The sequence below is a fragment of the Pseudorca crassidens genome, chromosome 2 (genome assembly GCF_039906515.1).
Source record: "Pseudorca crassidens isolate mPseCra1 chromosome 2, mPseCra1.hap1, whole genome shotgun sequence".
NCBI classification, from domain to species: Eukaryota; Metazoa; Chordata; class Mammalia; order Artiodactyla; family Delphinidae; genus Pseudorca; species Pseudorca crassidens.
This window is the reverse complement of record NC_090297.1, coordinates 158,492,888-158,516,915: the sequence shown is the minus strand read 5'-3', so window position 1 is coordinate 158,516,915 and position 24,028 is coordinate 158,492,888. Positions and strand designations below refer to the sequence as shown.

The 24,028-nt window shown below is 35.7% G+C and overlaps 1 protein-coding gene across 6 annotated transcripts in view; it reads left to right on the top strand.

Moving 5' to 3' along the window:
- The window catches only part of AKT3 (AKT serine/threonine kinase 3), a 397,729-nt gene that overhangs the window by 57,535 nt on the left and 316,166 nt on the right, over positions 1–24,028 (top strand). For 2 of the 6 annotated variants that reach the window (XM_067729506.1, XM_067729508.1), the window contains 2 exons: positions 10,291–10,351; positions 13,700–17,748. The exons of 3 other annotated variants lie outside the window; for them this stretch is intronic. In XM_067729506.1, coding sequence (XP_067585607.1) covers positions 15,613–16,959 — 1,347 coding nt within the window. In that variant the 5' untranslated portion in view covers positions 10,291–10,351; positions 13,700–15,612 and the 3' untranslated portion in view covers positions 16,960–17,748. Of the gene's footprint in view, positions 1–10,290; positions 10,352–13,699; positions 17,749–24,028 lie in introns of those variants that run through there. One more of the 6 variants, XM_067729501.1, reaches the window with a different exon arrangement.

Sequence of the window (24,028 nt, the reverse complement as noted above, 5' to 3'; positions counted from 1 at the left end):
CTATTTAGGTGATCATATGGTTTTCATTCTTCAATTTTTTTAAAAAAATTTTATTTTATATTGGAGTAGAGATGATTAACAGTGTTGTGTTAGTTTTAGGTGTACAGCAAAGTGATTCAGTTATACATATACATGTATCTATTCTTTTTCAAATTCTTTTCCCATTTAGGTTATTACAGAGTATTGAGCAGAGTTCCCTGTGCTATACAGTAAGTCTTTGTTGGTTATCTATTTTAAATATAGCAGTGTGTACATGTCAATCCCGAACTCCCAATCTGTTCCTCCCCATGCACCCTTTCCCCCAGTAACCATAAGTTTGTTCTCTAAGTTTGTGTGTCTGTATTGTAGATAAGTTCGTTTATATCATTTTTGGTTTAGATTCCTCATATAAGCAATATCATATGATATTTGTTTTTCTCTGTCTGACTTACTTCACTTAGAATGATAATCTCCAGGTCCATCCGTGTTATTGCAAATGGCATTATTTTATTTATTTTAAAGGCTAAGTAACATTCCATTGTATATATGTACTACATCTTCTTTATCCATTCATCTGTCGATGGATGTTTAGGTTGCTTCATTCTTCAATTTGTTAATGTGGTGTATCACATTGACTTGCTGATATTGAAAAATCCTTGCGTCCCTGGGACAAATCCCATTTGACATGGCGTGTGATCTTTTTAAGGTATTTTTGGATTCTGTTTGCTAGTATTTTGTTGAAGATTTTTACATCTATGTTCATAAGTGATATTGGCCTGTAATTTTCTTTTATTGTGATATCTTTGTCTGGTTTTGGTATTAGGGTCATGGTGGCTTCATAGAATGAGGTTGGAAGTTTTCCTTCCTCTGCCATTTTTTGGAATAGTTTCAGGAGGATAGGTGTTAATGCTTCTCTAAATGTTTGGTAGAGTTTACCTGTGAAGCCATCTGGTCCTGGACTTTTGTTTGTTTGGGGAGTTTTTAAATTACTGATGTAATTGCATTACTGTTAATTGGTCTGTTCATATTTTCTGTTCCTTCCTGATTCAGTCTTGGGAGACTGTACCTTGCTAAGAATTTGTCCATTTCTTCTAGGTTGTCCATTTTATTGGTGTGTAGTTGCTTGGAGTAGTCTCTTATGATGTATTTCTGTATTTCTATGGTGTTGTTTATAACTTCTCCTTTTTCATTTCTATTTTGATTGATTTGGGCCCTGTCTCTTTTTTTCTTGATGACTCTGGTTAAAGTTTTATCAATTTTGTTTACCTTTTCACAGAACCAGCTTTTGGTTTCATTGATTTTTCTGTTGTTTTTTTAGTCTCTATTTCATTTATTTCTGCTCTGATCTTTATGATTTTTTTCCTTCTACTAACTTTGGGTTTTGTTTTTCTTTCTGTAGTTGCTTTAGGTTAGGTTGATATTTTTCTTGTTTCCTGAGGTAAGCTTGTATTACTCTAAACTTCCTTCTTAGAATTGCTTTGCCGTGTCCCATTGTTGTGTTTTCATTTGTCTCTAGGTACTTTTTGATTTCCTCTTTGATTTCTGCAGTGATCCATTGGTTGTTTAGTAACATATTGTTTAGCCTCCACGTGTTTGTGTTTTTTAGCAGTATTTTTCTTGTAGTTGATTTCTAGTCTTACAACCTGGTGGTCAGGAAAGATGCTTGATACGATTTCAATTTCCTTAAATTCACCAAGGCTTGTTTTGTGGCCTAGCATGTGATCTGTCCTGGAGAATGTTCCATGTGCACTTGAAAAGAATGTGTATTCTGCTGCTTTCAGGTGGAATGCTCTCTATATATATCAATTAAGTACATTTGGTCTAATGTGTTACTTAAGGTCGGTGTTTCCTTATTGATTTTCTGTCTGGATGATCTGTCAATTGATGGTAAGTGGGGCATTAAAGTCCCCTACTATTCTTGTATTACCGTCGACTTCTCCTTTTATATCTGTTAACATTTTCTTTATATATTGAGATGCTTCTATGCTGGGTGCATGTATTTTATAATTGTTATATCTTCTTCTTGGATTGATCCCTTGATCATAGATGGATGAGTGTCCATCTTTGTCTCTTGTAACAGTCTTTGTTTTAAAGTCTATTTTGTCTGATATGAGTATTGCTACTCCAGTTTTCTTTTGATTTCCATTTGCCTGGAATACCTTTCAGTCCCTCACTTTCAGTCTCTATGTGTCTCTAGATCTGAAGTGCGTCTTTTGTAGGCAGCATATATGTGGGTCTTGTTTTTGTATCCATTCAGTCAGTCCAAGACTTCTGGCTGGAGCATTTGGTTAGTTCATTTACCTTTAAGGTAATTATCAGTATGTATGTTCTTGTTGCCATTTTTTAAATTGTTTTGAATTTGTTTTTGTAGGTCTCCCCCCCATTCTTCTTTTGTTCTCTTCTTGTGATTTGATGAGTGTCTTTATTTAGTGTTATGTTTGGATTCCCTTTTCTTTTTTGTGTGTATATCTGTTACAGGTTTTTTTTTTTTAAACATCTTTATTGGAGTATAATTGCTTTACAGTGGTGTGTTAGTTTCTGCTTTATAACAAAGTGAATTGTTTGTGGTTACCATGAGGTTTTTGTAGGGCACTCTCTATGTATACTTGGTTGTTTTAAGTTACTGATCTCTCACTTTCTAATACATTTTAACAACCTTACATTTGTACTCTCCTTCCCTCACAGTTACTGTTTTTGACACTGTATTTTTCATCTAATTGTTCTGTGTATCCCTTATTGTAGATAGAGATGATTTTACTACTTTTGTCTTTTAACCTCCCTACTAGCTTTGTGTGTGTTCATGATTTCCTACCTTTATTGTATGTTTCCCTTTACTGGTGATGTTTTTTATTTCGTAATTTTCTTATTCCTAGTTGTGGCCTTTTCTTTTTCATGTAGAGAAGTTCCTTTAACATTTGCTGTAAAGGTGGTTTGGTGGTGCCGAATTCTTTTAGCTTTTGCTTGTCTGTAAAGGTTTTGATTTCTTCATCAAATCTGAATGAGAGCCTTGCTGAGTAGAGCATTCTTGGTTGTAGGTTTTTCCCTTTCATCACTCTAAATATATTGTGCCACTCTCTTCTGGTCTGCAGTTTCTGCTGAAAAATCAGCTGATAGCCTTTATAAACCTTTTTTTAGTGTTATGTTTTTAAGGTGTATTTACATTGATACACGGAGTTCTGATTTCTTCATTTTCACTGCTGCGTGGTTTTGCATGAATAAACCACGCTTTTTAAAACTGTTCTGTTGAAGAGCTTTAAGAGGTTGCCAGTTTTTTACCTATTGCAAGCAGTGCTGCAACGAATGTTTTTGTATGTTCCCCATGTATATGTGAAATTTTTATTGCAAATAGAAAATTGCTAGGTCATAGGGTATGCTCTGCCTTCACCTTTACTAGATTTTGTATATTTTCTGAAGTGGTTGTTAACACTTTACTTCCACCAGCAGTTTGTGAGACTTTTCTTGTCACACATAAGTTTTGTCATTCTGATGTGTGAGAATTGGTATTTTGGTGTTTTAAATTTGAATTTCTCAGGTTATTAATGGGGTTTCTAGTTCTTTTCATATGTTTATTGCTACGTAATTTCTTTCATAAATTGCATTTTCTACTCTTTGCCCCACTCCCTTTTTTGTATTAGATGGTTTGTCCTTGTTGATTTGTAGGAATTTTTCAAGAATTGATATTCATTATTTGTTATTTGAATTATAAATATTTTCTTTTAGTTTGTGGCTTGTCCTTTTAGTTGTATGAGTACTAACTTTTTTGTACCAAAACCTTTCATTTTCAATATAGATACATTTGTCAATCTTTTCCTTTATAATTTTGCTTCTTATAATTCTTATAGTTCTTATAGTTCTTATAATTTTTAAGAACTTCCTTTCCTACATTGAGGTTATAACAATAGTCTTTATTTATTGTCTATTGCTGCATAACAAATTACCAGCAAAACCTATTTGGTTAAAAGAAACAATAAATATTTATTATTTCTTTTCATTTCTGGGAGCAGGGTGTTTGTGTGGTTATGATCTTGGTCTCTTATGAGGTTGCAGTCAACATGTCAGTCAGGGCTTCAATCATCTGTAGGTTTAATTAAGGCTGGAGGACTTGCTTTTAAAGATAGCCTGCTCAAATGGCCAGTGAGTTGGTGTAGGCTGTTGGTTGGAGAACTCAGTTCCTCTTGATGTGATCCTTTACTAGGGCCACTTGAGTGTTATCATAATTTGGAGGCTGACTGCCCCTGAATGAGTGAGCCAGGAGATCAGAGTGGAAACTAATGTCTTTTATGATCTAGGCTTTGAAGTCACAGACTGTCACTCAGCCTGTTCATTGTGGGAGGAGACCATACTGAGACTGGAATACCGGTGTGAGAGGATCACTGAAGGCTGTCTTGGAGCCTCACTACCAGAGTGTCTTACATTTTTTAATAAGATATCTAAAAGTTATTTCACATTTAGTTCTTCTTTATTCCACCTTGAGGATGTTATGTTTTGTGTGTGTGGGGGGGGGGTGTTAAGAAGGGGTTCTAATCTTATTATGTTTCTAAAAGTATAATAATTGCCTCAATCTCATTTGTTGAGTAATCCATCATATTGTTTTTTTTATATGTGGGTTTGCTTCCGGGCTCTCTCTACTCTCTTTTAGCCTGCTTTTTCATTCCTGTACCAATACCACTTTACAACAAGTACTGATCTCTCTAAGGCAAGTCTCAAACTCTTTTTACTCTTCTTCACTATTGGCTTAGCTCTTCTTGTCTCCAAAGGTTATTAAGAGAGAAATTGTTAAATAAATCCATTTGATTTTTAGAGTCAGGTTCTATGAAGAGTTCTGCTGGGATTTTGCTTAAGGAATATAAAAGTATAACCCTTTTTTCATTAAAAAATTAATAGGTGCTTAGTAAAGATTTGTGAAATACAGATAAGTTAAAAAAACTTAAAACAAATAAAGCATCCATAACCATATCACCCAAACATCATCATTATTGTAGCATTAAGAATTTTTAAAGTTTTGATTTTGTAAAAACTAAATCTTCTGTGTAACAAAAACCATCACATATTGGGGAAAAAAGTAAGGATTAACATTTTTATTATAGTGTGTGTCCATAAAACATTAAGAAAAAGATAAATAGAAAAATGGACAAAGAATATGACATTTGACAGAGGCGGATGTACAGAGAAGTCCATATGCTCATTCCTCAAATGTTAACATTTTCCACATTTGCATTTCTTTTTTCTCTCCTTATCCTCCCTGTCATTTCCTCTCTGTCTCAGTGCTTTGTTCCTCCTTCCCCATCAATATATGGTATTTAAAATATATAGAAATATTTTAAATATATTTAAAGATACTTAGGTTCAAATACATAGATTTTCTGAACCGTTTGAGACATGATGACCCTTTTACCTTTATATACTTAAGTGTGTGTTTCTTAAAAGTAGGATGTTATCTTACATAATTGAAGTATAGTTATCAAAATTAAGAAATTAACATTGACACAATGCTGTTATCCAGATATTGTCAATAATAACCTTTATAAGCCCTCCCTCTCCAAAAAAAATCTTGGATCATCATGCAAGAGTCATTATGTGACATCGTGATGTCTGGTCATGCAACTGATACATCAGTTGTCATGTCTCTTTAGTCTTCTTTAATCAGGAAGCACATGATATTGCTTCGTCCCAATCCTGGTGATGTTAACTTTGATCACTGGTTACAATGGTGTCTACCAAGATTCTTCTCCATTGTAAGGTTATTATTATTCCCTCTGTAATTAATAAGAATCTTGTGGTATGATACCTTTTTTTTATTATTGATTTTTTATTTTTGGCTGCACTGGCTTTTTGTTGCTGCAGGCAGGCTTTCTCTAGTTGTGGCAAACCGGGCCTACTGTTTGTTGAGGTGTGCGGGTTTCTCACTGTGGTGGCGTCTCTTGTTGTGGAGCATGAGCTCTAGGCACATAGGCTCAGCAGTTGTGGCTCGCGGCCTCTAGGGCGCAGGCTCAGTAGTTGTGGCGCATGGGCTTAGTTGCTCCGTGGCATGTGGGATCTTCCCGAACCAGGGCTCGAACCTGTGCCCCCTGCATTGACAGGTGGATTCTTAACCACTGTGCCACCAGGGAAGTCCTGTGGTGTGATACTTTGTGACCATATAAATATCTGGTTGCTCCTCAAACTTTGGCCCACGAGTTTCACCATCCAATTATTGTTCTTGTTTGAGCCAGCTGTTTGTTATTCATGGTGATTTTCTAATATTGTTGTTCCTTTCTAATTTTAATTGACTTTTCACTACAAAAAAAGGTTCTCCTTCATGAGAACTTCTATTCAAAAAAGTTCTCCTATTTTTATGCTAATTTATTCAATGGATTATAGTCTTTTCCCATCATTATTAATTCTGAAATGCTCAAATTATCCTAGATTTGGCCCATGTAAGCCCTGAAAAGCTAGCTCTATATTCTTTTGACATGTTCCCATCAATTTGTGAAGACTTTCTGACACAATAAAATATTCCAGGCTCACCATATAGTTTCCCAGCTCTAGAATCAACTAATTTCTCCAGGGAGCTCTGATTCCTTTTCGTGGGGAGTAGTATTATCTTTGTTTTATTCTTAATTACCTTTATTCTTCATTACTGTATGTTTTTTATTCTATCTTGATTTGTTCTATTTTTGCATGGCTAACCATACTGCTTTAATTATTTAAGTTTTATAGTTTAGTTTATTAATTATTAGATCTCTCTGGTAATATTTGACACTAGAGACCAATCATGTCTTCCTGCTTGTACTCCAAAACCTCATAATTCCTGTTTTTTTCTTGACCTGTTTGATTGTTTATGTCATGCTTCTTCTGGATTCTTCTTCCTTGATTATGATTTTAAAAGGTAGATTTCCCTAGGATCCTCTGAGGAACCAGGCAGTGTCACTGCTTATTCATTGCTGGTGGGAAATCTACACTGGTTCTGTTTCTCTGGGGACAATTTGATAATATATATCAAAATTACAAATGTATATTCCCATTTCGGGAATGTATCCTTCAGGTATATTTTCACATTTTGTAATGATGTATGTACAGGGTTATTCATACAAATATTGTGTGTAATAGCAAAAGATTTGGAGATTATCCACAATAATCTGAAAACTTTATTAACGTTTTTGTCCCTTTTTCTAGTCATATCTGCATAAGGCTAGATTTTCTTCATATGTGTCAACCAAAACAATATATTGTAGTAGAGTGAAACAAAAGCTCAAATGTCCATTAATAGTGGATAGGTTAAGTAAATAATGATACAGCAGTATAATGGAATATTATGCAGTTGAAGAAGAATAGGAAGAATAGTATTTATTTGGAAAATCATGGAAAAATCGTTGCAAGTAAAAAGGAAAAGAGTAAGGTGCAGAACATATTATACAGCAGTTTTTGTGTAAAGGAGGGGAACTAGATTTATTTGCTCTATTGGCATAAGGAACTCTGGACGGAAAAAGAAGAAACTAACACTTTTCCCCAGGAAGTAGGGTATGAACTGGGCAGATGACAGAGGTGTGATGAGACTCTTTACTGTATACCTTTTTAATCTGTTTGACTTTTGAGACTTGCAAATATCAGTACCACCTGTTTAATTCAATTTTTTAAATGTCTTACAGTATAACTTACACCTGGTTTTGGCGAAGTATGAATTGGGGCTTTTTACTAATTCTAAACCACTGGCCCACAGCATAAAGTGTTTCTCAACACACTGTATGCAGCCTTTTTGTCTCTATAGCTTTATAACTTAGCCACTTCTGGCTCCATATTTTACATTCTAGCAACATTGAATTTCTTCTAACACGTGGCACTGTTTCATACCTGTGTGTGTGTGTGTTTTACCTATGTCTTCTTCATATTCATCTTTTAAGAATCAATTAGTCATGTTCTGTGGGAAGCTGTTCTGCACCTCTGCAGGCTGAGTTGGGTGATTGTCGTAATACTCTGTGTATTTGTCTAGTAGTGCTCTTATGATATTGCATTTTAACGTTCAGCTCCTTGTATAGTACCTAGACATATAGACTCAAAGATTTGATTCAGTTTTTTTTTTTAAATAACTCTGTAGGGTAGGGGTCATCTCTCAAAGAGCTTGTAGTCTTTAATAGAGACATACATGTAGGAATGTAACTAACATAAGACAGAGTAATAAGTGAGACAATAGGCAAAGTTATATTTCCAAAGAAGTTCTTTTACATGAGTCTTGAAGATGTGCCATGGTCCAGTGGGGGACATTTTAACAGGGCCTGCTTAAGAGCAGCAAACAATCCGGTGTAGCTTCAGTGTAGAGGAATCATGACTCAAGGTGGATTGGGAAGGAAAGGAAAAACAGGGACAGATTGTGAGAGACCTAACATTCTAGTCTGAGGAATTTAAATAGTATCTTGTAGGCAGAGTAGGACTATCGAATGTTTTTGAACAAGGAGCCAATCTGATCTGTGTTTTAGGATGATTACTTTTATACTTTCTGTAGAGTGGTTTGAAAAAGGAAGCTATGAGAGACAGGGGCATCTGTTAAGATATTTTATACTGTAAACTACAGTGTTGAATATGGGATCAAAAAGGAACAGGCAGCTACATTTTCAAACTCCATGTTTTTGTCCATATAGTCCATTTAACCTACAATGATCTCTTATTCCAAAAGTGATATTCTATTCATCTTTGAAGAGACAGCTTATATGTAACATCTACTAGTAATCCCTGATAAATTCCCACCAAATGTAATTAATTATACCCTGTTCTGACTGCCTTTCATTTACTTACGACTTTTTTCATACTCTACCTATCTTATAATAGTTGTCTTACTCACCCCTGGAATTAATTGCTTCCTTCTGGAAACCTTTGTGTTACTTTATTTGACTTACTCATACAACACTCAACACATTGTATTATTGTTTGATGTTTTTTCTGTTTATTTCAATAAACATTTCTTGGGTACCGAACCTGGAGAAATTCATACTTTGGCAGTCCATATGTTTGTTTATAATATATGATTAGATGTATGAGTTTTTAAAGGCACCTTTATTTTGATCTCTTGCACATAACATAGTTGGTTACTTATTAGGAACTCAATATTGTAGAGACATTAGTGGAACAGTATTAGCTAAAAGCCAGGTTTAAATCCCGACTCTACCACTGTAGCCTGGATCCTCTGTAGGAAAGTTATTTAGCCTATTTAAGCCATAGTTTTCTCACTCGTAAAATGGGGAATTAGCTTGGGCTGCCATGACAAAATATCGTAGACTGGGCAGCTTAAATGACAGAAAGTTATTTCTCACAGTTCTGGAGGCTGTGAAGTCTGAGAGCATGGTTTCAGCATTTTTGGGTTCTGGTGAGGACTTTCTTCCTGGCTTGCAGGTAGTACCTTTTCGTTGTGTTCTCACTAGGTGGAAAGAGACACAACAAGCTCTTGGATGTCTCTTCTTATAAGGGTACTAATGCCATCATGAGGGCCCCACCCTTGTGACCCCATCTAAACCTAATTTCTTCCCAAAGGCCCCATCACACTGGGGGTTAGGCTTTCAACATATGAATTTGTGGCGGGGGCACAAACAGTCCATAGCACTATCTTATACAGTGGTTTTGAGAATTAAATAATTTATGGAAAGCATTTAGCACTGTGCCTCTAACATAAAAAGTGATGTGTTTAACCTGTTGTCATCATTGTCATTATTTTGACGGCATAAATTTTGCATATGGGGTAATGGAGGAAAATTGCAGATGCATTAGTGATTTTTCTCTTCATTGATGGAGGATATGTGATTAATTATGAAGAGAAATGTAGGAAGAAGAGCAGGATTGCAGGCATTCTGATTAGAGGTGCTTTCTTCACTCTATCAAGAGACAAGGAGAAGATGGATGCAAATGTTAGGTTTATAGATGTAGCATAAAAATTCTAAGAGTAGAAGAAAAGAGAACCTTTAATATTGTTTGTATGTATATGATCTTTAAAATGCAATTCTTAATTGTTTTTATTCAAATCTTTATTTTTCTTTTCTCTGATTTCATTGATAAGGATGAGTTTTTCTGTGAGCCCAGGAAGGCAGAAATATCATTTATATCTTCATCCACAAATAATACTAAATTTGTTTTGCTGGATTTTGAAAAGTTCTGTTTTAGACATTTTGAATCTTAGACATATTTTGACATTTTAGAATTGGAGTATAATATATTCCTATCCTCTAGCTTGTGGATTTACTTTCTCCTCTCTAAGTTAATGAATCAAAGGTTTATTAGCCTTTCTAGGACTTTAAGTATCTCTAATTCTTTCACTTTTGGCAATAATTCTCCACATTTACTTTATAGAGTCCCTTTGGTGGAGGCCACAGGCGGAGAGGAAGCACAGGATTCATAAGATGGAGGGCGGGTGAGTGACTGAGAATTTGGGCTGGACTTGGAAAAAAAAGTGGTAGTGGTTGCACCTTCATAATAGGAATAAATTTGAAGTGTAAGTTGGGACATTACATTGTCTTGGTCAGGTCTGTAAAGATAATGGAATGGTTTTGAGTTTTTTCTTTATGTAAATTTATTAATAATTTATATGACAGAGCTATCATGCCATCTGTACTACAATTTTATCAAAATTCACACTGTGAGCACACAGTCGACAGTTTGCAGGAACATAGAGCCAATAGTTTATCCCAGACTACATCTTTTCTTTGGTAATAGTGGTCAGAAATACATCATTAAATTGTGGTTTGGGACTTATCTTTTTTGTTTTAATAACAGAAATTTCACTTCTTAATAATATAACCTTAAATTGGCATGCAGGTTTACTGATGAATTTATGGATTTTCTATGAGTGTATGTAGTAGTATGTAGTTAGATGAGACTGATTGTAATATTATAAAGTAGAAAAAGTTTTTCTCTAGGACCCTTTCACTGCTATTTCCTTGTTTCTTCAACCTCCTCATTTAGGAGTTATCCTCCATAGATAGGCCTTTCGCTGTTTTATCTTTATCAAAAGAAATCCCCCAGTACTTTAGGGCCTTGACAGGTTACCTCTGAAAGACAAATAGATACATTAAGTGGCAGATTTTTTAACATTTAATTGGGGCTTTTGAAAATCCAAACAGAATTTCCTTTTGGTGAAACTTGAAACATTGACTGACATCTGTTGGGAGAAATATTTTCAGCCAAGAGAGTTTTCTGACTCTGCTCCTTAAGTGACAACATGTTGCCAGGTAGGAAGGGAATGAACACTGTTACATGCTAGTGTCTGAGCATCTGTGCCAGGTCCTTTATACAATATCATTTGATCCCCAAAGGGAGCTTTGTGAGATAGGCATTCTTATTCACATTTTACAAAAGAGGAACTGAAAGGGGCACAGACAGGTGAAGTGACCTTCCTAAAGAGGTCACATCAGAGGCACATCTTTTTTTTTTTTTTTTTTTGCGGTAAGTGGACCTCTCACTGTTGTGACCTCTCCCATTGCGGAGCGCAGGCTCCGGACGCACAGGCTCAGTGGCCATGGCTTACGGGCCTAGCCGCTCCATGGCATGTGGGATCTTCCCGGACCGGGGCACGAACCCGTGTCCCCTGCATTTGCAGGCGGACTCTTAACCACTGCGCCACCAGGGAAGCCCTAGGCACATCTTAAAATCAGGACTTTCAGACTCCAAAGCTTTTACATTTACCAGTAGACCAGTATTTGACAGTCATTTTATTTTTTTTGTTTAATCTATAATTCTTTTTGGTGAACATAGAATATCTTGCCCTCAAGAATTCCTTTACGTGTTTCTATAGAGAGGGTTCCCCATCTCCTTCGTAAGACACCACTTAGATCCTGCTGCTTGTGGTTGATTAGTCTCGAACTTTTTATTGTGTTTTTGGCTAAGAGTATAAAATTGCATTATTAGCAGAGATGGTGAACACTACAACATTCAGCTCTAAACATATTGAATTAGATTTGTTTGTTTTTAGCAGATTGGCCAACTTTGAAGTTTGTACTTAGAGTAAGGAAGTGTATGACATATATTACCTAAGTACGTATACTCTAAGTGTATATACAGTATGACAACTGTATATATGTGAACTATAACATTTGGGAATTATCACAGCAAGAATGAATACATTTCTTCTTATTGATACTTTTGAACAGGTATGTTCAGTGTTACAAACATTTTGAAAATGTTCATTCGACAGAGAAATATAAAGTGCTTGCTATGTGCCAGGGCTATGCTAAATTCTACGCTGAACACAACACTAAAAACACATGGTTTCTGCCCACAGTGAGATGATGGTTTAGAAGGGAGACAAACTTGTGAGGTAACTATTAAAATATGCTATAATCGGGGCTTCCCTGGTGGCACAGTGGTTGAGAGTCCGCCTGCCGATGCAGGGGACACGGGTTCGTGCCCCAATCCGGGAAGATCCCACATGCCACAGAGCGGCTGGGCCCGCGAGCCATGGCCGCAAGGCCTGCGCGTCCAGAGCCTGTGCTCCACAACGGGAGAGGCCACAACAGTGAGAGGCCCGCGTACCGCAAAATAAATAAATAAAATAAAATACGCTATAATCATTACAGTTATGGAGTCTGTAGAAGGAAGAGTGGGTGCACTATGGAAGGACAAGTTAATTGTGCTTGGGTGACTCGGGAAGATTTTGAGAAGAGGTAGTTTAAACTGAAGGCCGAATATATTCTTGACTATAGGAAAATTCATGATCTGCTCATACATATTGTATACACAACATTTGCATGGACAGCATTTCCCTTACTTGTATGCATAAATGTAGTATTAAGTTTGAACACTTAGTGTCTTCCCTTTACCTCTAAATCATACATCCTCCATATATCTTTTAGAAGGCTTCTCCTGTATTTGCTTGTTTCCCTTTATTTTTCTGTTCTGCTGCTGTAAAATTTCTCTGGTTTTTGGAAAGAGGCAGACTAATTGCTGGTTGGTAGAGGAAAGTTACATTTATGATGATTGCTCTATTTCTACATTCTTTAAAACAGTTAGTAGTGAGTGAAGCATCACAATGATGGTGGGAAATGGTAAGGAGAGCAGGGTAATGGAACTAGGTGGCTGATTGCTTTATTATTTTTACTGTCGCACAAATGGTTTTCTTCTATTTAGAATAATCTAAGGACTGAAAGTATGACTAGCTACGTTCTTGAGCTGAAAGTGAAGTTAGAAGACAGTTGTCTGGAGGGAAACATTGCATTCAGTGGTATATTAATGATTTCCTGGCCCATTTTGATTGTAAGGCTTTTTGGTGAATTATACTTATGAAGAGTTCCCCTATGATTAAGTATTAGGATACGTGCCTGTCTCTAATATACATGCTGGTTCTCATAGGCAGACACATTGGCAGATGTTAAGGCAATTCAGTTTAGTTGAGAAAGCCGCATGATATTATGGAAAGAGCCCTGCACCAGACGTTAGGAAAGCTGAATTCAGGTCCTGCCTCTGGCTCTTAGGTAATTTGTTCTCTGCCTTTGAGCTAGTCAGGTGACCTCTCTTAGGCCTCAGTTTCTTGCTTTTTAAATACTGGGTTAGGATAATGCTCCCTAAGGTATTGCTCAACTCACACTTTAATCATTTTATTATTGACAAGGGATTTATTCACCTACCAAATCTATACTGAGTGCTTTCATATTTCAGGTTCTGTGCTAGGTGGTGTAGTCAAAAAGAGACATGGAGGGTAGTCATAGATCAATGGGAGAGAACTGAGAGTTGAGAAACTTATACAACTCTGGTAAATTTTTGACAGACGTAGCAAGACCATTCACTGCAGGAGAATAGTCTTCAACAAATGATGCTGGTACAACTGGATTTCCACATGCAGAAGAATCAATTTAGACCCCTACCTCATACTGTGTACAAAAAATAACTCAAAATGGATTAAAGACCTAAACATAAAAGCTAAAACTATAAATCTCTTGGAAGAAAATGCATAAATCTTTGTGATCTTGGATTGGGCAGTGGTATTTCAGATTTGATACCAAATGCACAAGCAACCAATGAAAAATGGATAAATTGGACCTCATCAAAATTAAAAACTTCAAAATAGACTTTAAAATAAAGACTATTACAAGAGACAAAGAAGGACACTACATAATTATCAAGGGATCGATCCAAGAAGATAAAACAATTGTAAATATTTATGTACCCAACATAGGAGCACCTCAATACATAAGGCAAATACTAGCAGCCATAAAAGGGGAAATCGACAGTAACACAATCATAGTAGGGGACGTTAACACCCCACTTTCACCAATGGACAGATCATCCAAAATGAAAATAAATAAGGAAACACAGGCTTTAAATGATACATTAAACAAGATGGACTTAATATTTATAGGACATTCCATGCAAAAACAACAGAATACACATTCTTCTCAATTGCTCATGGAACATTCTCCAGGATCGATCATATCTTGGGTCACAAACCAAGCCTTGGTAAGTACAAGAAAATTGAAATTGTATCAAGTATCTTTTCCGACCACAATGCTATGAGACTAGATATCAATTACAGGAAAAGATCTGAAAAAATACAAACACATGGAGGCTAGACAATACACTACTTAAAAACGAAGTGATCACTGAAGAAATCAAAAATACCTAGAAACAAATGACAATGGAGACACGACGACCCAAAACTTATGGGATGCAGCAAAAGCTGTTCTAAGAGGGAAGTTATAGCAATACAATCCTACCTTAAGAAACAGGAAACATCTCAAACAACCTAACCTTGCACCTAGAGCAATTAGAGAAAGAAGAACAACCCCCAAAGTTAGCAGAGGGAAAGAAATCATAAAGATCAGATCAGAAATAAATTAAAAAGAAATGAAGGAAACAAGAGCAAAGATCAACAAAACTAAAAGCTGGTTCTTTGAGAAGATAAACAAAATTGATAAACCATTAGCCAGACTCATCAAGAAAAAATGGGAGAAAACTCAAATCAATAGAATTAGAAATGAAAAAAGAGAAGTAACAACCGACACTGCAGAAATACAAAGGATCATGAGAAATTACTACAAGCAACTCTATGCCATTAAATTGGACAACCTGGAAGAAATGGACAAATTCTTAGAAATGCACAACCTGCCAAGACTGAACCAGGAAGAAATAGAAAATATGAACAGACCATTCACAAGCACTGAAATTGAAACTGTGATTAAAAATCTTCAAACAAACAAAAGCCCAGGCCCAGATGGCTTCACAGGTGAATTCTATGAAACATTTAGAGAAGAGCTAACACCTATCCTTCTCAAACTCTTCCAAAATATAGCAGAGGGAGGAACACTCCCAAACTCATTCTACGAAGCCACCATCACCCTGATACCAAAACCAGACCAGGATGTCACAAAGAGAGAAAACTACAAGCCAATATCACTGATAAACATAGATACAAAAATCCTCAACAAAATACTAGCAAACAGAATCCAACAGCACATTAAAAGGATCATACACCATGATCAAGTGGGGTTTTTCCCAGGAATGCAATGATTCTTCAATATACGCAAATCAATCAACCTGATACACCATATTAACAAATTGAAGCATAAAAACCATATGATCATCTCAATAGATGCAGAGAAAGCTTTTGACACCCATTTATGATAAAAACCCTGCAGAAAGTAGGCATAGAGGGAACTTTCGTCAACATAATAAAGGCCATATATGACAAACCCACAGCCAACATCGTCCTCAACGGTGAAAAACAAACCATTTCCACTAAGATCAGGAACAAGACAAGATTGCCGACTCTCACCACTCTTATTCAACATAGTTTTGGAAGTTTTAGCCACAGCAATCAGAGAAGAAAAAGAAATAAAAGGAATCCAAATCAGAAAAGAAGTATTAAAGCTGTCACTGTTTGCAGATGATGTGATACTATACATAGAGAGTCCTAAAGATGCTACCAGAAAACTGCTAGAGGTAATCAATGAATTTCTTAAAGTAGCAGGATACAAAATTAATGCACAGAAATCTCTGGCATTCTTATACACTAATGATGAAAAATCTGAAAGTGAAATTAAGAAAACATTCCCATTTACCATTGCAACAAAAAGAATAAAATGTCTAGGAATAAACCTACCTAAGGAGACAAAAGACCTGTATACAGAAAATTATAAGACACTGATGAAAGAAATTAAAGATGATACAAATAGATGGAGAGATATACCATGTTCTTGGATTGGAAGAATCAACATTGTGAAAATGACTCTACTACCCAAAGCAATCTACAGATTCAATGCAATCCCTATCAAACTACCACTGACATTTTTCACAGAACTAGAACAAAAATTTTCACAATTTGTATGGAAACGAAAAAGGCCCCGAATAGCCAAAGCAGTCTTGAGAAAGAAATACAGAGCTGGAGGAATCAGGCTCCCTGACTTCAGACTATACTGCAAAGCTACAGTAATCAAGACAGTATGGTACTGGCACAAAAACAGAAATATAGTTCAATGGAACAAGAGAGAAAGCCCAGAGATAAACCCACGCACATATGGTCACCTTATCTTTGATAAAGGAGGCAAGAATATACAGTGGAGAAAAGACAGCCTCTTCAATAAATGGTGCTGGGATAACTGGACAGGTACATGTAGAAGTATGAAATTAGAACACTCCCTAACACCATACACAAAAATAAACTCAAAATGGATTAAAGACCTAAGTGTTAGGCCAGGCACTATCAAACTCTTAGAGGAAAACATAGGCAGAACGCTCTATGACATAAATCACAGCAGGATCCTTTTTGACCCACCTCCTAGAGAAATGGAAATAAAAACAAAAATAAACAAATGGGACCTAATGAAACTTCAAAGCTTTTGCACAGCAAAGGAAACCATAAACAAGACCAAAAGACAACCCTCAGAATGGGAGAAAATATTTGCAAATGAAGCAACTGACAAAGGATTAATCTCCAGAATTTACAAGCAGCTCATGCAGCTCAACAACAAAAAAACAAACAACCCAATCCAAAACTGGGCAGAAGACCTAAATAGACATTTCTCCAAATAAGATATACAGATTTCCAACAAACACATGAAAGAATGCTCAACATCATTAATCATTAGAGAAATGCAAATCAAAACTGCAATGAGATATTATCTCACACCGGTCAGAACGGCCATCATCAAAACTAGAAACAATTAATGCTGTAGAGGGTGTGGAGAAAAGGGAACCCTCTTGCACTGTTGGTGGGAATGTAAAGTGATACAGCCACTATGGAGAACAGTATGGAGGTTCCTTAAAAAACTACAAATAGAACTACCATACGACCCAGCAATCCCACTACTGGGCATATAGCCTGAGAAAACCATAATTCAAAAAGAGTCATGCACCACAATGTTCATTGCAGCTCTATTTACAATAGCCAGGACATGGAAGCAACCTAAGTGTCCATCAACAGGTGAATGGATAAAGAAGATGTAGCACATATATACAATGGAATATTACTCAGCCGTAAAAAGAAATGAAATTGAGTTATTTGTAGTGAGGTGGATGGACCTAGAGTCTGTCATCCAGAGTGAAGTAAGTCAGAAAGAGAAGAACAAATACCGCATGCTAACACATATGTATGGAATCTTAAGAAAGAAAAAAAAAGGTCATGAAGTACCTAGGGGTAAGACGGGAATAAAGACACAGACCTACTAGAGCATGGACTTGATATGGGGAGGGGTAAGCGTAAGCTGTGACAAATTGAGAGAGTGGCATGGACATATATACACTACCAAACATAAAATTGATAGCTAATGGGAAGCAGCCGCAGAGCACAGGGAGATCAGCTAGGTGGTTTGTGTCCGCCTAGAGGGGTGGGGTAGGGAGGGTTGGAGGGAGGGAGAAGCAAGAGGGAAGAGATATGGGAACATATGTATATGTATAACTGATTCACTTTGTTATAAAGCAGAAAAGTAGCACACCAGTGTAAGGCAATTATATTCCAAGAAAGATGTAAAAAAATTAAAAACTTACGTGTCAAATGGCACTCTTAAGAAAGTGAAAAGCCAACCCACAGGATGGGGAAAATATTTGAAAATCATACATCTGATAAAGGTCTAGTACCCAGAATATATCAAGAATATATGACTCAGTAATAGAAAGACAGCCCAAATTAAAAATGGGCAGCAGATCTGAATTGACATTTTTCCAAAGAAGATACACAAATGGCCAATAATTCATGAAGAGGTGCTCAACATCATTAACCAGCAGAGAAATGCATATCAAAATCACATGAAATATCACTTCACACTCATTAGGATGGCACTAATCAAAAAGACGGATAATGAAAAGTGTTGATGAGGATATGAAGACATTGGAACCCTCATACACTGCTTGTGTGATTGTAAAATGGTGCAGCTGCTTTGGAAAACAATTTGGCAGTTCCTTGAAAACTTAAACAGTTATCATATGACCCAGCAGTTTCGTACTTAGGTGTATATACCCAAGAAAATTTAAATCTTATGTTTATCCAAACCTTGCATATGAACATTCATAGTAGCATTATTCATAAAAGTGCCAAAGTGGAAATAACCCAGATGTCCATTAACTGTTGCATGGGTAAACAAAATATGGAATAATCCATAAAATGGAATATTATTTAGCCAGAAAAGTAATGAAGTGTATACATGCTATACCATGGACGTACCTTGAAAACCTTACGCTAAGTGAAAAAAGTTGGATATGAAAGGCCACATATTGTATGATTCCATTTATATGAAATGTCCAGAATGGGCAAACCCACAGAGACAGGAAGTAGTTTAGTGGTTTTCGGGGCTGGGAGGAAGAGGGAATGGAGAGTGGCTGCTAAAATGGGTTCAGGGTTTCCTTTTAGGGTGATGAAGGGTTCTGAAATTAGTGGTGATGGTTATACAACCTTGTGAATATATTAATACTAAAAACAAAACTACACTTTAAAATGGTAATTTTATGGTATGTGAATTATATCTCAATAATTTTTTTGTTTTTAAAAGACATGGTCCTTTCCTTCATGGTGCTAAAATGAACTGTTAATATGATAGGGATAATAAAGGGTTCCATGGGAGGGATACAGTATGACATTCTGTCCTACTGTGTGGAGTTGGGGGTCAGATTCCTGGAATAAGTAACATTTAAATGGAGACCTGAAGAATTCAAGAATGAATTGAAGTTACGTAGGTGAAAAAACTGGTATAGTGGAAATTAGGAAACAGGGACGAATATATCAGAATTAATAACTTAAAGCCAATTTTAGTTCCAACAGATATAGGCTCCTACCTCTGGCACTATGTAAGATTGTCACAGATCTTTTACCTTGAGTAATTTAATTATCCTATAATGTGTATTATGAAAAAATTATGTATCTTAACCTTCTGGGGAAAACATTTTTCATGATTTGATTCTAAATATTTAAAAATTTTAGTGTATGACATTTTATAATTTAAAATTTTCCTGAAACCAGAGCTAGATTCTATAATTTGTTTATGCTGGGTTTTTTTTTCTCCCCTTTATCTGTTTGTAGATTTTATAAGCCAAGTTTTCAACCTTCCTTCATATAAAAATTCTACTGTTTTCTTTCCTTTTGACAGTTTGAGGTTAATTTCAGATCTTTGTAAGCATTATTTGCTATAGAGTTGGGATAAATACAAATGTTTGTTTCTCTTTGCTGTTAGGTAATAAAATATTTTATTAAGAAGAAATTTCAAACATGTACAAAAGTAGAATAATATAGTCAACACCCCTGTAATCAACACCAGCTTCAAAAATTTCCAACTCATAGCCAATCTTATTATATACCCACCTATTCCTTCACTTCCTAAATTATTTGGAAGCAAATCTCAGAAGTTACATCACTTTATATGCATGTTCATATATCTCTTAATGAAAACAATTCTTTTCTTTTGAGTATTTTTTAACTTGGAAATTTTTCCATATGAAAACAAATTATTTAAAAAGTTGTCTCTTGCTGGAAATGAATAGCTAATTTGTTACTCTTTTTTTTGCTTATATACAGTGTTCATTTTTTCTAATAAATATTAGGTATGCTTATAAAATGATAAAGTTGATGTTATGAGAATGTGGTTCATAGTCTTTATTTTCCTTGTTGTGATTAACTAGGACTTAGGCATGGTGAAGCTTTACAGCCAGTAGTTATGTCCTTTTACCGTATTCAATGGGCTTTTCTGCTTCGCCTTATAGGAGTGTCTGTATCATTTAACATTATGGGCTACCAGTCCTTGTTGAACACACATCTCTCTTGGCTTCCCTGACATTTGGCTTTCTTGGTTCATCCCTGTATTGGAGTGCTCTTTTACTGACACATTATCTTTTGATACCACTACATGTGACTATATCTCATCCTTATTCTATTCTTGAGCCTCTTCTGTTCTCTCTGCAAACTCTTTATTTCTGCTGTCATGCTGCATGACATCATAAACATACATTATGTATGTATTAGTGAATCCCAAATATTTGTTACTAGTCAATGAAAGAACCTCTTTAATGTTCTAGTTGATTATTTAAAATGTTCCCATGGATAGATATCCCATTGTCGTGATAAATTCAGCTTTTCAAAATTTTCATCTTTTTTTTGATTAATACTGATTCCCCTTCACCTTTCCTCTATTGACAAATTATTAGACTTCTTCAAATCACTAGGCTAGAAATATTCATATCTTCCTCCTCTTTCAACCTCCTATGCACATCCTATTATCTTGTTCTGTTAACTCTTCCTTCAAAATACGTTATTTGCATTTTCATTATTATTACCTATTCTAAGCATTTCCTTTAGGAAATTTCCTAACTACCTTTAGGTCATCTAAGTGCTCTTCTCTCTGATTCCCTAAACCCTGTGTGTTCTCCACAGTCAAGATGATGTATATACATGTCTCTCCCTTATTAGAATTCATACTCTTCAGGGGCTAAGATTGGATTTCATTCATGCTGTGACCATAATACATGAGACATAGTAATATTCATTCAATTGTTAATTGAATTGAATTGGATTTCTAATCTCTTTACCTACTATATAATATCCTGTAATATCTATTTAAGGTCTTGTCTTTCCCTTGCAGTGCATCCTATATAAAGTACTCTTTGAGAATCCAATAAAAGCACTATAGTCTCTATCAATGTGCCCTGCAAATTTCTGTCATGGAACTTATTGCAATCTAAAATTATTGTTTATTTTCTTTTTTATTATCTTTCCCCCCTTCGAATGTATTTCCTGTGATGGTAGGGACCATGTCAGCCTTACACATTTTATATATACATTCTAATATATATGTAAGTATACATTTTAATATAACCTTGCACAGGGTAGGACCTTAATAAGTACTTATTGAATATGAATGGGTATGCTTCCTGCTTAGTTGAGAGCAGTGTACTTATACATAATACAAATAATTTCACAGCAGTTACAAACCTTAAACTTTGAATCTTTGTTTTATTATTGTCAGACTGATTTTTTTTCTTTCTTTTTTGGCCGTGCTGTGGTGCTTGCGGGATCTTAGTTCGCTGACCAGGGATTGAACCTGGGCCCTCAGCAGTGAAAGCGCAGAGTCCTAACCACTGGACTGCCAGGGAATTCCCAGACTGATTTTTTCTAAAACTTTCATTGGTAAAAAGTCTAGTCAAACTCTTCTACCAAACATAAGACGGGTTCTGGGAATACAAAGATAAATAAGAACATCATTCCTGATTTTTATGGAATTTTGGAATAAAGAGAAAGAAATGCTTAAATATTCTTGTGGAGGTCATGGAAAGCTTCCTAGAGGACATCTGGTATCTCTAAGGTTTTTTCAGCTCAAAAATTGTATAATTCATAGGTGCCATTTTCCTTAGCAGTAACAAAAACTTTGGTAGCCGCAAAGCAAAGACTGACTGCTACCAGCAGGATATTCTTGGCTGTTCCCATGGCTGCCCTCATTCTGATTAATTTGAATATTTACTTCAACCTAAGTAGTAACTTTGGAATTTAAATCTAATTCCTTACTAGATAGAGATTATTTTTAGATTACCCATTATTTTGTTAGCTGAGAATAACTCAAAGGAGAATTCAGCAGTGTTGTACATGGCTTTACTGAAGCCAGTGCAAGCTTTCCTTGTTTGTGGTTTGTTTGATTTTTGTTTGGTTAACAAGGGAATTAGGAGATATTTGCACTTAGCACTACTAATACACTATTTTTATACTTGATTTATACAACCGATTTACTTATTTTTGTTTTCACTTTCATTCCCATTAGAAGGTAGGCTCTGTGAGAGCAGAATTTTTGTCTGTTGTGTTCATTGCTCAATAAATATTTGTTGAATGAATACTTAAGAAGTCTATTGGTAGCCTTAACAGAGTAGTTTCAATAAAATAGTGGGGATGGAAGCTAGTTTACATGGTTGAGGACAGCCTGAGCTGATAGTGATTTAAAAATCAAACAGGAATAGGTTTTTTCCCCTCCTTTTAAAACATGTGATAAAGAATATTTATGAAAATTCCCTTCTTAGCCACTTTTGTTTCTTTTTACTGCTGATAGCTTGTCAAATCTCTTTAAAATGAGCATGTCCTATTAGGTTTCTTTTTTGTAATTTATATGTGTCCTAATCATTAAATTTATTTATTACTGTAAGTCATATGATCTCAACTTATTATGACTTTTTAGATTTTTGAGAAAATGAAAATTTTAGCTGTTCTTTTCTTTAACCTAAATATAGCTGTGAAATGATGTATCAGTAAATAGTTTTAGACCTTAGATTAATTTTATTTTTTAAAATTGCTAAGCAAATGTGTACCGAAAGTAAATATGTGTATAAATGTCTTTACATTATTCAAAATTCTAAAATTAGACATCTGTCTAATGAATGTTGTTCTACATTTTGCTAAATGATTAATAGTAATTAAAAGGTTAAATATAAGCTGAAGAAAGCTTTGAATTTTGAAATGTTTGCAACAGCTAGTAATCTGACTGATGCAGACGTTTTTGTCAAAGTTGAAAAAGTTAGAGCTAATTAATTTCTTGGGAGACATATGATGAAATTGTAGGTGTGATAACATATTTGAGTAACATATGGTAGTTATGGGGCACCTTTCTAATGATTGAGCAGCCAGTTAAATACAGACTTTTTTGGTTGTTTTTCTTTTATTATCATTCTTTGTTACTGTGTATTTTTAAATTAATTTAGCTTTCCGGAGGTCAGTACTCAGGATTTAATGATTTATATTTAAAATATTAACATGAACACTTTACTCTGAATTGGCATAAATTTAGTAAAAAGTTTTCTTAAAAATACATCCCTTTTTTTCCCTCAGCATATGCATGTATTATACTTACGTGATTAAAAACAAATCCAGGGGCTTCCCTGGTGGCGCAGTGGTTGAGAGTCTGCCTGCCGATGCAGGGGACACAGGTTCGTGCCCCGGTCCGGGAGGATCCCACATGCTGCGGAGCAGCTGCGCCCGTGGGCCATGGCTGCTGGGCCTTTGCATCCGGAGCCTGTGCTCCGCAGTGGGAGAGGCCACAGCAGTGAGAGGCCCGCGTACCACAAAAAAAAAAAAAAAAAAAAAAAGAATCCGCCTGCCAATGCAGGGGACATGGGTTTGAGCCCTGGTCCAGGAAGATCCCACATGTCGCAGAGCAACTAAGCCCATGTGCCACAACTACTGAGCCTGCACTCTAGAGCCCACGAGCACAACTACTCAGCCCGTGAGCCACAAGTACTCAGTCCGCGTGCCACAACAACTGAAGCCCACGCGCCTAGAGCCTGTGCTCTGCAACAAAGAGAAGCCACTGCAATAAGAAGCCCGTGCACCACAATGAAGAGTAGGCCCCGTTCACCACAACTAGGAAAAGCCCGTGCGCAGCAACGAAGACCCAACACAGCCAAAAATAAATAAATAAAATAAATTCATTAAGAAAAAATACAATATGCTCTTTAAAAAAAAAAAGTAAATTAAAAAAAAAATCCAGTGTTTGGGGGATTATACTCTCAGTACACATTGTTTAACTCAAATTACCCTTGAATGAAGATCCCCCCGAATGTTATGTGGTTACCTTTGATATACATACAGCACATATAGATACATATTTTAAAAATTTAGCTGTATTTTTCTCTCATAAGGATT